This window comes from Furipterus horrens, unplaced genomic scaffold (assembly GCF_987537825.1).
Source record: "Furipterus horrens unplaced genomic scaffold, mFurHor1.1.pri manual_scaffold_1, whole genome shotgun sequence".
NCBI classification, from domain to species: domain Eukaryota; kingdom Metazoa; phylum Chordata; class Mammalia; order Chiroptera; family Furipteridae; genus Furipterus; species Furipterus horrens.
In genome coordinates, this window is record NW_028327171.1 from 185,760,864 (window position 1) to 185,778,126 (window position 17,263).

General features: G+C 33.6%; 1 protein-coding gene across 1 annotated transcript in view; it reads left to right on the forward strand.

Moving 5' to 3' along the window:
* The window catches only part of SLC39A10 (solute carrier family 39 member 10), a 40,383-nt gene that overhangs the window by 16,075 nt on the left and 7,045 nt on the right, over positions 1 to 17,263 (forward strand). The window contains exons 4-9 of the mRNA XM_090282045.1: positions 2,905 to 3,074; positions 4,906 to 5,094; positions 9,516 to 9,636; positions 10,876 to 11,244; positions 12,335 to 12,415; positions 15,719 to 15,909. Coding sequence (XP_090138171.1) covers positions 2,905 to 3,074; positions 4,906 to 5,094; positions 9,516 to 9,636; positions 10,876 to 11,244; positions 12,335 to 12,415; positions 15,719 to 15,909 — 1,121 coding nt within the window. The remainder of the gene's footprint in view (positions 1 to 2,904; positions 3,075 to 4,905; positions 5,095 to 9,515; positions 9,637 to 10,875; positions 11,245 to 12,334; positions 12,416 to 15,718; positions 15,910 to 17,263) is intronic.

The window sequence follows — 17,263 nt, forward strand, 5'->3', positions numbered from 1 at the left end:
ATACTGAAAGAAAGAAACTGAGGAAGGTACAAACAAGTGGAAACATGTACTGTGTTCATGCATAGGAAGAATTAACATCATTAAAGTCTTCCAAAGCGATCTATGGATTTAAAGCAATTCCTATCAAAATACCTGTGGGACATTTACACTATAGAATACTACTCAGCTGTAAATAAGAAGGACATCTTACCTTTTGTGGCAGAATGGATGGGGCTGGAGATTATTATGCTAAGTGAAATAAACCAGTCAGAGAAAGACAAGTACCATATGATTTCACTTATATGTATAATCTAATGAACAACAACAACAAAAAGCAACAAAATAGACTCATAAATACTGAGAAAAGACTGACAGCTGTCAGAGGGAGGGGTGGGGTTGAAGGGAAGCTGGGTAAAATAGGTGAAGGGATTAAGCTAAAGAAAACAACAACTCATAGAGGCAGGTAGAAGGTAGGGGACAATAAATGGTGACAGAAGAACGAGACTTTGGGTGGTGAACACAATATACAGATGATGTATTATAGAATTGTACACTTGAAACCTATATACTTTTACTAACCAGTATAACCCCAATAAAGTAAACAAAAAAAAATTTTTTTTAATGAAAAAATAAAAGCCTATAAACGTGACCTCTGTGTTCTTAGCCTATGCTATGCTGGACTGCTTCTTGCTAAAAGGGTTCTTTGTTAGAATGTGACAGGGAGACAGTTACATTTAGTTATATGTAGTAGTGTTGTAACAGATAATTCAGACATAGGAAAGTAGAATAGAGGTAAATATTGGCATATGTAAGTATTGCTTATATGTATAGATTAGTAAGAAAAAATACTAGAATAGTCTTAAGTAGACAGGCTGGGTTTGGTCTGGTATGATCAGTAAAGGGAGAGAAGGTGAATCCATACTCTAGATTTGAATGCTGATCTTTGGTTAGAAAAAATATGTTCCTCTAGCTGTCTTCCTGTTCACTGATCTTTGTAGATGAGTAAATACCTTGAGAGCTACAATCTTTTGCAGGTGCTTCTAAATTCTCATTGTGACAGGAGAGAACGGGAAGTTAGGCCTGGGATTATTTAACTTAATTAAAAATAAAAGCCATTTTTCTTTACAAGGAAAAACGGAGACTGATGAAATTGTCACATCAAGAGTTAAGATCAGTAGCCTTTTTTACTTTTCAGGCTTTGAAAAATTCTGCTTCTTTCCTTTCACATCTACTATGGATTATGACTTAGAGTTTCTGTGTTGTAACGTTGGCATAATCTTTATTTTATAAGCTGTTGACAGATGCTTGACTATATAGTTTTTCAAAATTACAGTTTATTCAATCTGAAAAGCTCGAAGACAAATATATTACTAATAGTGAATATCGATTAGTTGTTTGCAGGTGGTTATTAGCATTGTCAGAAATGAAAATTGAATTAATTATGTTCAAATAGATGTTTGTAATTGTTAGAGAGAAAGCCCTGCTAGAAATTATTTTTAATGACTGCTGCACCATTAAGGTTAACTTGTTCTGTATAAATCTCCAGTAGTGACACAGCTACTACCTCATTAACTGTTCAAAGAGTGCTGTAAACCAAATATGTTATGTACTGTGTATGGTAGAAATCGTTTGTTCCACAAGATTGGCTCATTTAGTCATAGAGTTGACCCTAGCTTAATTACCAAGGGGGTTTGTGAATAGGTCGCTAAGCATTTTCTGCCAATTAAAATGCTGAAACTGTGTAGAAAACTGCCATCTTGCACAAGCTTTGAACCAAGTTAATTAGAAAGTTTCCACAGATGAGTGCTTCTTTTTAAAAGACTGCATTTTCTCTCTAGATAATGAGAAAGGGAGTTGGTGAATAACTAAGCTTGAAGACCTTTAACATTTTAAGCAACCTAATTTGCAGAATAAGTGAAGCTTGTTTCAGACATTTAGCAGTTTTTTTTTATTGCATTTGGTATGTTGGGTACAAATAAAGAAAACATTTGCTAGTTATACTTAATAGTTTGTATATCATTAATTTGGTATAAGTTTTATAAAAGGTGCCTTTATTATTTTTGCTTGTTTTGTTTTTGCTTTATACCAAATAAATTGTGATTGAAAAAGCACAATAATTTGATTAAAAATCAGAAGAATTTTATTACCCAAATTGCATTTTTTATCAGCTAGGAAATTATGATAGATTTTATTTAAGCCTAAATGTAAATATTTATTACTCATTCTAAAAAGTGAGTATTTTTTTGTTTTGTTTTGTTTTTTTTAAGTAGTAAAATGTACAGAAAGCTAAGTTGGAGGAAAGAGTTTGGAACTGGGTGTGGAGAGAGGACGTCCAGGAAAACAGAACTGAATTATCCTTTGTAAAAATTAAAAATGAAATAAAATAAAGCTATCAGTAATAAGGCTCTTTTGTATGTCATGTGACTATATTTCCATTTGGGGCTGATATAGTTTCTTAAGCTTTGTATTAGAAAGATTTATAAGAATTACAGTACCTTAGATACTTGGCTTCCTTTAATGTTCACAGGAGAGGTTTATAATTATATTCTTTTAAAAAAGTTTCATTGCTATAGCTCTGTCTTTAGAATTGGTAAAATTTTATTTATAGTATAGATATTAAAATTGAATCACAGTTTTAGGTCATTTTAAGTCCTTGTTTCTGATAAGGTGGACTACTGAAGATACTATTTATAATTTGGTCTGAGTTTTGTAATTCTTTTTTTTAAGTATTCAGTTAAGTTATATGATTTTTTGTTTGTTTTGTTTTTAAACACAGCAGTGTCAAAATATAAAATTTTTTTAAAAGCATACTCTGAGTAAGAGAATCTATTGTCTATGACTCATTTATCTTACGTTTATTTTTCTTGGGAGCTTTTTTGGTTTATTTTGTCATGCTAATGTTCAATGTTAATTTCTTTCCTACAGCGTGGATTTGTGGTATCATTTCCATCACTGTCATTAGCCTGCTTTCCTTGCTGGGCGTGATCTTGGTGCCCATCATTAACCAAGGATGCTTCAAATTCCTTCTCACGTTCCTTGTTGCTCTAGCTGTAGGAACAATGAGTGGAGATGCCCTTCTTCATCTACTACCCCATGTAAGAAATATTTTCAAACTTTAAAAAAATTAAAAATAAAAATATTTAAGCTAAAAGTGTCTTTTGTTAGCAAGCTGTGGCACAACAATCTAGTGTTTGTACTACTTTATTTGCTTAATAAGATAAAGTATTTTTTCTCATTTGAACAGTTTTAATAGAAATACTTTTTAAATAAACTGAATCATTAGGTTTTAAAATAGAAAAAACACTGGTAATGTCAGTTTTATGTTCACCGACTGTCATAACATATACATATCAAATCACTATGATGTATACTTTAAATATTTTATAGTTCAGTTATGCCTCATAAAGCTAATTAAAAAAAAATCTTGCTCTCTTGGCAGTTCTGAAAATAAATAATTTTTAAAAATCAATGAATGATCTGTAAGTATATCAAGAAAGCCTTTAGAAGAAATCTAAAAGGTATCTTATACTGACTGTACATACTCATATCGCCAGTGTGCCACAGGCATCTGTATTGGAGCAAGAATAGATAGGTCACTCAGTTAGCTGTTACAGGGTTTTAGCCCTTTACAAACTAGGCCATTGGTCTTTTCACCTGACTTCCCACTTGTTTTCTAACATTTGGATACACTTCTAAAGATACGATCTAGGGCCTTGATTATACCTTTTCAAATCTTATCAGTTGCCAGTTAAGAGTATCTTAGCTAGTATTATTGTTTTTAATGACACATTATGAAAATAGTGGGACTTTTTTATTCCAAATGTAAAACTAGAGGTTTGAATATTTTTTTATATTCTCACTGCCTTCCTCTTGAAGTATTTGGCAGATAAAGTTTTATTTGTTTGTTGTCTATCCTACTACTCTCCTTCTACACTGTTGGTTGAGAATTCCAGATCTAGGATCTAGAGGAGTGTATGACATTGCCTTTAAAGTAATTAATTAATTATTCTTAAAATTGAATATAAATTTTTTAGTTCATTATATTGTATGTTATTTACTTATTTTCCATTTTATTTCCACCCCTTTGCCTGCTTTTCTACCAGCTATCAGGGATTGCAACAGTCTGTTTCAAAACTGGGCCTAATGAGAATAATTGAAGTGAAGACAAAGTTTAAATGCTGTTTAATTTATATTTTTCTTAAGAAATGTTAATTAAATATAGCTAATACCTTTTTGAATGGTCTTACCTCCTTTGAGAGGTTTAGAAACCTCTTCTCTTGTCCACTAGCAAATGGGGAAAGACTACAAGTGTTAAAGCAAGGAAAATACTTAAGAATAGTTCTAATGTTTAAAGTTCTCTAAGGTTAATATTGTGAAACTTATACATTTCACAATTAAAAATAACTATTAAAAATAACTATTTCCATACATACATTTATTTTTGCTAAAGTTTTAAAATAGAAAATTAAGTACATGTTTCAGTATACACTTTAGTATAATCAGTTTAGGAAAATGTTAGATTACTGGGAGTCACAAGTGATCCCCTGCTGGAAAATTAGTTTGTTTTATTTTTGCTAAGTATTAGTCATTTATCTGGGTCTTGTTTATTTAAATTTACAAAGGACCTATCACTTACTATTATCTTACTGTTTATTTGATTCTCTCACTCTAGTATGTATCATAACCCCTATAGACATTTGAGTTTGTGGTCTTTGTTTTAGAGTGACCGTGAAATGTACAATAGTACTTTCCAGGCCCCTGAATATAGCAAAATTAAGTGGAAGACTACTTATTTTTAAGTGAGGTAATATTTAGGGAGAACTTTCAAAATTAAAAAGTATTTTTTGTGTCATCTAGGAGATTATAGTCTCAGAACTTAAAATGTCATTTTACTTGTTTAGAAGTTTTTCTTATTTATAATACTAGTCTCAGGGTGGACACGATCATAGTCACCAACATGCACATGGCCATGGACATTCTCATGGACACGAATCTAAGACGTTTTTGGAAGAATATGATGCCGTATTGAAAGGACTTGTTGCTCTAGGAGGCATTTACTTGCTGTTTATCATTGAACACTGCCTGAGAATGTTTAAGCACTACAAACAGCAAAGAGTAAGTACTTCTGAAGTGTTTGTTTCATTTTCTGGGGTGTAAAACTCAAAACAAAGACCATTATTTTCTGGTCATATGCTTATTTATAGTATTGTGTATTAAATCTCTATCTTTTAATAGGTTATCTTCAGGAATAACTGGCTTTGATCTTGGCCATTTTTTCCATTTATTTTGACATTTATAATCAAGATACAGCAGTCTCAGTCTTAGAGTATTTGTGTTATATCTTACGTAATTGATTTAAGTAGGATGGAGAAAGCTATTGGTCAAGTTATGCTTATAAAAATGCAAAAATATATAAATGGAAGCAAGTTTCTTTAGTCTTCTTAGTTAATGTTTTCAAGTATAAATGGCTTTTATTGTCATATATTTTAATGAAAATGTTTTCAGACAATGTTTCTTTATCAAAAAAGCCTTGCCAATGGTAGATGTACTAGAGGTAACAAGAATTTAGATTCAGGGTGCTTTGTGGGAAGGAAATACAATGAAATGAAGGACATAGTGATTCTTCTCAAGAGTGACAAACCACTTGGGAGATGATGCTTTGAGTGTTAATCATATACCCTGCTTATCACGAACTGTGTTTCATGTCACATTTATGAGAATAACATAAATATGTAAAGCAATTTTTCCCCCAAGAAGGTAAGTTCAGGGCTACTGCCATTCACCACGATCATATTTCTCCCTGTTCACATTGGTTTACATGTGTACTTAAAGCTCTATCTTGAATATGGTTCACTAACATGTTTATGATACTAATGCTCATTATCCTCAGAACACGCTCTTTAAGTAAATCTAGAGAAAATTTTTAGGAACCTTTCCACAAAAAAGGGTTAAAATTTTTTACATTTTGTTAGTTAACTACAAATATTCAAAAAAGAAAAACGCTTTTTCCTCAGGAACATTGGATAGTCGTGATCATAATATATAGAGTTCACACTTACGATACAATTTTATACTATTTTTATAAAAACATATTTTTGTATATGTATGAGTTTTATATATATCTCCTTGAGACAGAATACATCATTTATAGTAAGAGCTCTGAACTGGGATTCAGGAGAAGTGATCCCAGTTCTTGCTCAGCCACAAACTGGCTGTGAAACTATGATTCATTCCTCATTATTTCCAGTTACTATCTAAATCTATGGGAAATAAAATCCTACTTCTTATTTTTATTTTCGTATCATATTCCACATAGTGTATTTATTTTAATTGCCGTATTTTTGTCAGGACACCATCGTATTTAATTGCCTCCAAAGGAGAATTGCTTATAATGGTGTGCCCAGGGGAGAATTATCTGAGGAATGGTAAAAGGAACAGGGAAGGGTTGTGTGGATGGTCTTGTGTACAAGTGGAGAACAGAATATGGTGGGGGGGATGGATGCCAAGGTGGGGTGGCTGGAGGAAGTGAGTCAGTGAAGAAGATGCTTGCCAAGTTATTTAGAAGAGGTGATGTGGGCTTGAGCAAAGGCATGGCAAAAGGAGTGGGGAAGAGGTGATTTAAGAGAATTGTTAAAATGAAAGAATCAATAAGACTTGATATCTGATTAGATGTAAGAAACACAAGAATGTAGAGTTCATCTGTGAGTACCTAATTTAGAACACAGTTACATATTGCAAAGTACATAAAGAAGTTTTAGAATTACTATGAAGCCCTAATTTTCTTCAGTTGTGCATACCTAGCAACATTGAAGCAGCAGATGTTAAGTATTTAATATGTCTAAATTATTAGGGACTGTATAATTTATAGATAAGTGGGAAAAAAAAACGGAAGTTTCTTTTTTTTATACTGTAATCTTGAACTCGTTTTGAATCTAAATTTACCAGCAAAATTAAGCACATTTATTTTTGTAAACAAAACAAACGTAGGCAAACAGAGTCCCCAAAACAGGGCAGTATTTTTGTAAACTTGAAATAGTGGGAAATAAAAAACTAAAGGGAATATCTTTGGCAGAGGGGTATTACAAATCTAATAATAAGGAATTCTTTAAGTATATCAAAGAAAGGAATCTAGGGAGATAAATCAATACATCTTTATGGTATATAAGACAACAAGTAATCTAAAATGAAAAAGTATAGGCAATTTTTTTTAAGGAGTTTAGTGATACTTGAATAGAACAGACATTTGATCGTCTGATAGAAGAGTGAACTGTTTTTTCCATGATCAAAGGATCTTTTACTTTATTTGTGATGTTCTAATTTTTAATTGTATTTTTTTCATTACCATTTATCCACGTGATACCCTCATTCCCCGCAATCACCATGTTGTCCATGTCCATGAGTCCTTTTTTCTTTTTGCTCAGTCCAGCCACCCACTGCCCCACAGCTGTCAGCCTGCTCTCTATCTGTGAGTCTGTCTCTATTTTGCTTGTTCAGTTTGTTCATTAGATTCCACATATGAGTGAGATCATATGGTATTTGTCTTTCTCTGGCTTACATCACTTAGCATAATGTTCCTCAGGTTCATCCATGCTGTCGCAAAGAGTAAATGCAAAGGGTAAAATCTTTATTTTTTTATGGCTGAGTAGTATTCCATTGTGTAAATGTCCCATAGATGTCTTATCCACTCATGTACTGATGGACACTTGGGCTGCGCCATATCTTGGCGATTGTAAACAATGCTGAAATGAACATAGGGGTGCTTGTGTTCTTTTGAATTAGTGTTTTGGGTTTCTTTGGATATATTCCCAGAAGTGAGGGGAGTCAACTATCGGAAGGAAGCTTTCAGAGCATTAGTTAAATATACCAGATGATGACTAGTTTCAGCAACACTGAGACTTGGAGGAATGATTTAGCAAGTTTTTAGGTAAGTGGACAATCAGGACCAAAGCAATTAAACAAAACTCCAGCTGGTGTTCACCTTTTCTTATTTACTTTCTATATCCCTTTCATTGACTTTTGTACTGTTATTGGCTCCTCTTTCGTCCTTTTTCTTCATTAACTATGTTTTTTCTTTCCACTTTAGGATCTCCCCATATTATCTTCTTATGAACATTTTCCATTTCCCCAGTTTCTGTTATTGCTATGAAGCAGAACAACCTAAAACTTAGTAGCTTGTAACAACAATTTATTATTTCTCTTAATTTTTTCAGGAATGTAAGCAAGATCCTGCTGGGCAGTTTTTTTTTGCTTCACTTGGTGTCAGCTAGAGTCACTCGCTACTACATTCAAACTCATCAGGGCAGGGCAGGCTGAAGGTCCAAAACTGTTTCACTCTTTGTATGTCTATATCTTAGTGGTCCTCCACGTGGCCTCTCATCAAAGTCTCTCTGAGCTTCATAGCAGAGTGACTAGCTCCTGTGAGCAAAAGCAAAAGGTGCCAGGCCAGTTTCAGGCCAGTCCCAGAACTGGCACAGCATCACTTCTCTTGCAGTCTGTTGGTGAAGGCAAGTCAAAAGGCCGGCCAGAATTCAGGGGCAGAGGATAGTCTTTATGGTATTGTGGGTGGAGAAGAATGCTCAGACAGGGAGGGAAGAAATTGGCTGTGGCTGTCTCTGAAGACTCTTACACGTAGGTAGCCAAACAGGCTTGCTTATGCAGCAGTTAGAAGGCTTCAATATCTGAAACAGTTTACAGTCTGTAAGCAAAACCAACTACAAGAAAATGCTCTGGCAGTCAGTAAGCATCTCCCTGAGAATACTGCCTTTTACTTTCACACTGTTCTAACATACTTGATTATTTGTTCTCTTAAGTTAATATAGAATTGAATTTCAAGCTGGAAGAGTTGTTAGTGCTAGCTACATTGATAAAAAAAGAAAGCAGATTATTAAGAGATAAGATAGGAAAATTCAAACTTAAACAATGAAATATACTTAATTAGAATTTAATAATTGAGGAAAGATTAGATCATAAACAAAACTTATCTTTATTACAAAGCTTAAGATCAGTTACTTATAGGTTATTTTCATTTTACAGATGAGTATTCTTATTTTTAATAAATTTAACAAAGACGCATAGACATTAACTGCAAATTTGGTATTTTAACTCCTTTGACTGTTCATTATGTCACAAGTAGGTAAATGTGAGATTGTGTGAATCACAGAATAAAATTCAAAGGCATAAGCATTAGGTTTTGGAACTTCCTATTCCTACACACTATTAGATAAGAGAGATTACATATATTTCACACATTTCATTTGGGTTGCATATAATAATACTGTACTGTGTATCATATTCTTAACCTTGAATTAGATGAACTTGAACCTTTTTGCTGAGTATTCAAAAATATATATCCAAATACAGCTGGATTTTTCATCTGGTTAGACCTCTTGATTAACTACTAAGAATTTTTTTCTCACTTCTTTACTAAATAATTTCTGTATAAAATTGCCACCAGTTATTCCCATAGATGCCAATGAGTGAATGTTGTTGCTAATTGTGGCTGCAGATTTGATTCTAATACCAGATTTTTTTTTCAGGGGAAACAGAAATGGTTTATGAAGCAGAACACGGAAGAATCAACGATTGGAAGGAAGCTTTCAGATCATAAGTTAAATAATACACCAGATGCTGACTGGCTTCAGCTCAAGCCTCTTGCCGGTAGACAATCGTTCTCACTAAAGAGAAACTTTTAAAACATAAAAATTGAAATATTGCTTCTAAACTCTGTAACATTGTTTGAATTTTTTTGTCTTTGTAGCTTCCCTAATTTTAGTTTCTAACTTGAATTTCCTTAAATGTGTGTTCCTGAATTGTGATTTTGTTCATTTTTTTGTTCATTTCAGCCTTATTTACAGTGAAATGTGGGACCGATTAATTAGAGGGCAAAAAAATACTGTACTTTTACTTTACAAAAAAAAAAAAAAAAGAATGAAACAAAAAAGGCTTTGTAAATGGTAGATCAGTGTAACTTTTATTTCTTAGGACTGTAAGATCTCTGTGCCCTCTACATGTGGTTGGTTTCTTAAGAAAAATGGAGAACCAGCCTTTGTACTTAGAGGGAAATAGTCTCTGTACTTAAAATCTCTGCTCATCCATCCATCTATTCTGTGGCCTGGTAGATGCAATAAGGTCACTTACAATTTTCAGGGGAACATAAATAAAGTTTTTACCCAATATTCTCCCTTTCTGTTTGAACTTGTGTTTCGCCTGAGTATAACAATGATTTTTCTGCAGAAAAGAGGCAGCCTAACCTGAACTGTAGCCTCTGCCCCAAAATACAGTTTGGGGAGTAGTAGGATCTTTACATAATAAATAACTTTTGAGAACTAGCTAAGAGGCCAACCTTAATTTAAGAAAAAAAAACTTAGATGGTGTCACAAGTTTTTGAACTTCATTTTAGTAATAGTCTGAGTAGTATTGCCAAATAGGTGGAGCTTTGAAAGATGGAAGTTATTTAAATTTTGTCTTTGTTTTCTTACATGATTAGAGAAAGTTACAGTGGGTGAACTTTAAGGATGGTTCTTTTTCTGAAAAGTTAGGGGTTCATTTTGTACTTGAAAATGCTACAGTAACTTTTCACTCCTTTGATGTACTCCTTTGGTTCCCTGATACCTTCAGCCTTGCCAGTCTCTTCTCACTTTGCCTGCTATTGCTTTGAGTTCCCTCCATCATCTGGTGCATTGTTTGGACTCTCAAAACCCCAGTTTGTTTTGTGTGTGTGTGCACGTGCATATTTATTAATTTTATTTGTTTTTATATACTTATTTATTTAGTGAATTTTAAAAGACATTGACTTAAGAAATCTTCATTACAATGCTATTCTCCCTGGGTTTAAATTTGCAAATATGCATTCATTTACTTGTTGATAAAGCATATTTTTTGCTATTATAAATATAGGAACTGATGACTCGGTTGTTTCAGAAGATCGACTTAATGAAACTGAGCTGACAGATTTAGAAGGTCAACAAGAATCCCCTCCCAAAAATTATCTTTGTGTAGAAGAGGAGAAAATCATGGACCATTCTCAGAGCGATGGATTCCATACCGTTGATGAACATGATCTCCATGCTGCTACACATAACCACCATGATGAGAGCAAAACTGTGCTGAGAAAACACAGTCATCAGTGGCACCACAAACATTCTCATCATTCGCACGGTCCCTGTCATTCTGGGTCAGATCTGAAGGAAACAGGAATAGCTAATATAGCTTGGATGGTAATTATGGGGGATGGCATCCACAACTTCAGCGATGGGTTAGCCATTGGTAAGTTCACTGGAAACTGGGGTTCTAATTTGTTGTTCTTTAAGACCATCTTCTATTTCAGTACTGATCTTATGTACTATAATATATAAGATTAAAATCTGCAGCTTAAATAATATGCTATTATAGCTTAACTCCTGTCATTTGGTTTTTCTAAAGGCTGAGTTCATGTTTTTGGTAAGTTTAGTTGGGGATATAGAGGTATAATTTCAGTGGGTTTTTCTTTGAACTTGTAAACTGATGTCTGTAATATATTATACATCTTTAATAACTTCAATGCATTGTTACCATGTCGAAATAGCTACCTGAACATTATATTTTTAAATACATTTACGCATCCCCAGTGAGAACAAATTAATTTGAGTTTTAGATTTAATGATTTTTTACATCTAAAAAGGTGAAAAAATTTATAATGTTAAAATCCATTGTACCAGATTGAAATATATTAGAATCTTGCTAATGTAAACTGTGATATTGCCAGTTTATGAGGACAGTAAGTGATTAATACACAATTTTCTTTGAGATCCAAACTATTAAATAATTACTCAGAAGTAGGCTTTGATCTTTTTTTAGAAGGGAGAGACCATATTTTTTATCTACAGTGACTGTCAATGTTAAAGAATAAATAATTTTACTAGTAGAATTAGATGCATTATACCTCTGATCTGAGTCTTCAAGACCATCAGGCAAATAATTCTTTGTACCATTTGTGCTCTAGTCCCAGACAAGTTTGGATAAAGATACTAGCCGTTCTGTTCTCTATAAGTGGACTTGCATGAACATCAGTCTACCACTCAGAGATTGAAAGGCTGAAAAACCACTATTTCCAAGCTATTAGTGAGTTAAAAGGCCACACAAATAAAGATTTTAATTCAATAGGGAATATTTCTTTCACTGAGTAGCTCTTTTTCTAGTTGTCAACACCTATTGAACCTCACTATAAGTTCAAAAACTATAGTTTGTAACAGAAGTGAGTCACTCACATTATGAAATTAGTTTAGATAGGCAAAAGAAGCTGCACCTGTCATTAATGAAACTGGGAAAACAAGATCAGTAAATGTCACTTTTTTTTCCCTTCCCTCCCGCACCTCAGGAGCAGCTTTCAGTGCTGGGTTGACGGGAGGAATCAGTACTTCCATAGCTGTCTTCTGTCATGAACTGCCACATGAATTAGGTAATATAATCTTTAAAATTTTACCATATTTCATCAAATTTAAAACTTTTTCCATTACAAATGCATCCAAATTTTAGAGGTGTTAAAACATAAAAAGTGGCTAATGGCAAGTATAGTCATTATTCTCTTATTGTATAATTTTTGTGATATGTTCCTAAAATTGTGTATTGTTTTATATTATATATTTTCAATTTATGTAAACAGTATTATGTTATATCCCATTCTGTATCTTTTCTTATGTTACTTATGTATTTAAACTCCATCCAGGTTATTATGAATTAATTTAATATGTAGCTTCTGCCCAGTACTCAGAGGTGTCGCATTTACCACATTTTTCATATTCAGCACCTGGTAGTAGATACACAATGTGGCCTTTAATTTCCTCCTACCACAGATAATGGTGTGTTGAACATCTGTAGACTTGCTGCTCATAAGATCCTTGTGAGAACATCTTTTGGGTGTGTCCCGAGGAACAGAATTGATGGGTCCCAGCATATGAATGCCTAAGAAGTCCCATATCACTGACCAAGTGGTCACACTAATGTAATCTCTAACCAGCACTACCTGACAGTTTCTGTATCCCTGTCAACACTTGACATTAACTTGCTTATTTTTCCAATTAATATATATTAAATATTTCTTTGTTACTTTCATTGGTATTTATTGATCTACTACCAATGATTTTTTAGTTTTTCTTTGAATGTTTTGGTCTTCTTCTATAAATTGAAAAACAAAAGATGTGAACATTCATTCATATTGAAAATATCAGATGTGGAGATGACATTATTTTCAAATAAAAAAACTGACTTCATCTTTTGAGTATCCAAGGAATTTCTTCCTTTGCTCTTTCTAATTTTGTATTTTTCTTAAGTTTATCTGGCTATGAAACATCATTTGATTGTATTTATTCCAGGAAACTCCAGCTTCCCTTCCTACCCACCCACTATCCCCTGTGGAGTGTGTCAGGCTGCTTCATGAGTCTCTGTGGTTTATTGAATTTCCCTGACCCCTGCGGATCCACATGGGCACAGAATTTTGTGTCTGCAGTTTCTCATTTTAGGAGTGACACACACGGAATGACAGCCACATGTAAAACAAATGGAGTGTAAATCTAAATGGCTAGGGGAACTCCAGACACTCAGTGCAGAGCTCTAGCAAAAACTGGATTTATAGAGTTCGGCTTTGACCAGGACCCCTGGATGAGAAATTCGGACCCCAAATCTCTACCTCTTTTTAACCTACAAAGCAGAGGTTGTGATGTTACTGTCACTGTGAGAGGAAACATCAATCCGTATTATATGTAAGTGAACTTCATCAGAAGGAAATGAGTGAGAGCTTATGAAAATGTGCCTTTTCCCTCAATGCTTAGAGCTAAATTGACATAAACTGCCCCATATTCTAGCTGCCTAAGCTCCTAGAAAAGAAGGAGCATAAAGAAAACTACCTATCTCCTTTCTTCTGAGGTAATAGAAAAGGCTTTGACCCTTATGTCTATTAAACAGGCAGAAAGTGGTCCGGTGATCATAACTAAAGTGTAAACAAACATGGCAGAGTCTAAATTTTGCTTTCTAAAGACCCAGTAATGGGGCACTTTGGTAACATAGGGCCAGATGAATATCTCTACTCTGATTTTATTATTCGTTCTTATGTGGAGAGGAACAGAATAGAGAGAGAGGCATAGAAGAAGCTTCTTCCTCAAAACTTAAAGGGAAAATCAATCCCTTAAAGGCTGAGATAGAGGCGTGGCAGGTAGGTGGGGAGACGTCTCCTGACTCGGTAAGTTAAGATGTTGGCAGCACAGCACAATACGTTACATTTCAGCATAATTTATTTGACCTAAAACCTGTTTTACCCTAGTTAAATTTCTGATTATGAATTCTTAAAACTCTTCTGAGATTTCTATACTAAAGTCATAACCTAAGGGAAAAAACATGTATTTAAATTACACTGCAGTCCACTGGAGACTGACCCTTAGTAATTCAAAGTTTGAGTCTTCCTCTTCTGAGCAGCTTTGTTTCTCTAATGATGTACGAATTTGGGGGGTGGGGGTTGTTTGTGTTTCGGAATGTGATATGAAAAGCATGTACTTTTAAACCTTAGAACAATATACAGCTCTGGAGATTCGCTCTAAGAGGTATGCAGAAATTGAAACCATTTGAGGAAATAGAAAATCTATATAACTTATTTTAGGTTTGCTCTGGGGTATGGTAATGAATGAAATTGCTTGAGTTATTGCTACTCTGTCTTCTGTTTTTGCAAAATTTGTGTAGCTAAGTTTAAATAAGTTACAGTATTACTCTATTGTATTCTCTCCACTTTTCTCAACCCTTTCAATAGGAGCTGTGTAAACATATGAAAAATAATTTATAAGAAAACCTATGTAAGAACATATAAAGTGGAAATGAGGCTGGGAATAACCTAGAAGGGGAGATAATCCAAACTTTCTCCTTGACTGAGTAGTATGTTTCAGCTTCAAGGAAGTAATATTTTGGTAAATAATGTAGCCATAGACTCAGCTCAGAGAGACTATAATGCTGTCCTTGTTTCCCCTTTCCTCTCATGTATGTTAAAGGTTAAATAGAAATACAAATAATTTTTCCATAATGTGCTAAACTGTCCAGGGAAAATTGAACATGCACTGTATAAATTTATACCTATATATAGAACCTTAAAATATATACTTGTTTTAAAAAATCTCAGTATTTGTTAGCAGGTGTTAGCTATAGCAAGACACATGTCATTGTAATGTTATTTTTGTCAGCAGAAAGGAAAGTATTTTTCAGATGTTTTTTATAGGTTCTTATTTAGAAAAGGGAGGTGGAGAAAAAAAGGAGAAAACTATGCCGATATCTTTAAGAATAAAGAGAAAATATAATATCATTATATAAAAATATTTGTACTGCTGTATACTTGAAATGCATAATTGCAAATTGAAAGTTTTTTAAAAGTACTATATGCAGTTAAACGAAAAAACATGAACTACTTTGGTTAAATTTAACAAAATACACATAGAATCTATGCTGCAAACTACAAATCACCAACAAAAGAAATCAAAAGACACTTAAATGAAGAGAGAAGCTAGGTTTATGGGCCAGAAGACTCAGTATTTTTCTTACAATATTTTATTTATGAAGGTCTATTTATGTATAAAGGTTTAATTTCATAAGTAAATAAATTTTCATAAGGTTCCAGCTATTAAAGTTTATCTTACATCATTCTTAATTTTGTTTTTATTGGTGTTTTCCTAAATGTGTATGTAAAATCTTGTGGTTTTAAAATTCTTGCATTATTTCTTAACTGCAGGTGATTTTGCAGTTCTTCTTAAAGCAGGCATGACTGTAAAGCAAGCAATCGTGTACAACCTCCTCTCCGCCATGATGGCCTACATCGGCATGCTCATAGGCACAGCGGTGGGGCAGTACGCCAACAACATCACCCTCTGGATCTTCGCCATCACTGCCGGCATGTTCCTCTACGTAGCCTTGGTGGATATGGTAAGATAGCTTCTCTTTTTGTTGTTAGGATAAATCTTTAAATAGAATATAGCTTCCAAAATGGTTGTGGTTTGAAAGACTAATTTAAATACATACACACACACACACACACACACATATATATATATGTAACCCATTTTAAAGACATGTGATATCCTGAGTAATCAATTAGGGAAAGATATTTAAATAGGAGGATTCCTTCTTTGAAAACCAGTTGAGTTCCTGAAGATTTTTGACCAAACGATGTTACTATTTAAAGTTATCATCAATAATATTTAGAGATATAATTACAGGATTATTATATTGCTTTGAAGATTTTGTAATATGGGGATGGAGTATTCCAAGGAATATATGGAATTTCCCTTATTTCTAACTTTAGTTTAAAGTTAATAAATCTACACTATGGTCTCACTTATATGTGGAATCTAAATACAACAAAGCAAATGAACAAATGAAATAAAATAAAAACAGACTCAGAGAAACAGAGACCAAAGGGATGGTTACCAGAAGGGGGGATGAGGGGGATTCAGTGTTAAAGGGGAAGAGAAATATAGTCAATAATACTGTGACAAGTTTGCCCCGTGACAGGTGGTACTAGAATTAGTGGGGTAATCACATCCTAAGGTGTAAGTGTTGAATCACTATATTGTACACCTGAAACTAATATAATATTACATACTAACTACACTTGGGAAGTTTTAAGAATGTTTTGAAAAAAGTTAAGTCAAACAGTAACAATTAGACTTATTTTAATGTTACTTTAATATCCTAATTATGTTAGGCAGTATATTTGCAGAACTACCAATTTGTTTATCTTTTGCTTTTTAACTAGATATTATATTCATTTTTCTTCCTGGCAGAATCTGTTGGATAGTCTCATTTCAAAAGCATATATCCTAAATTTTTATTTAAAATTATTTTTAAAGATTGTATTTATTTATCTTTTAGAGAGAGGGGTAGGGAGGGAGGGAGGGAGGAGGAGAAACATCGGTTGGTTGCCTCTCACACATGCCCCAGCCAGGACCGAACCCACAACCTAGGCCGGTGCCCTGACAGGGAATCAAACCGGCAGCCTTTCACTTTGTAGAATGGCCTCCAACCTCCTGAGCAGTGTCAGTGCTATATCCTAAATTTTTAATCTCAAGATTAATGCCTGTTTAGAAAATATGAACAAACACATTAAAATTATTTATTTCCTATATCTAGAGGAAGCCAATCCCCCCTTTATAACTTTTATTTCCTATTTTTCAATGTCAGTTTACTTGCAGCATTATTTTATATTGGCTTCAAGTGTATAGCACAGTGAGTAGACAGTCATATGCTTTCCCCGCTTCCCCCGCTCTTTGTAGACCTC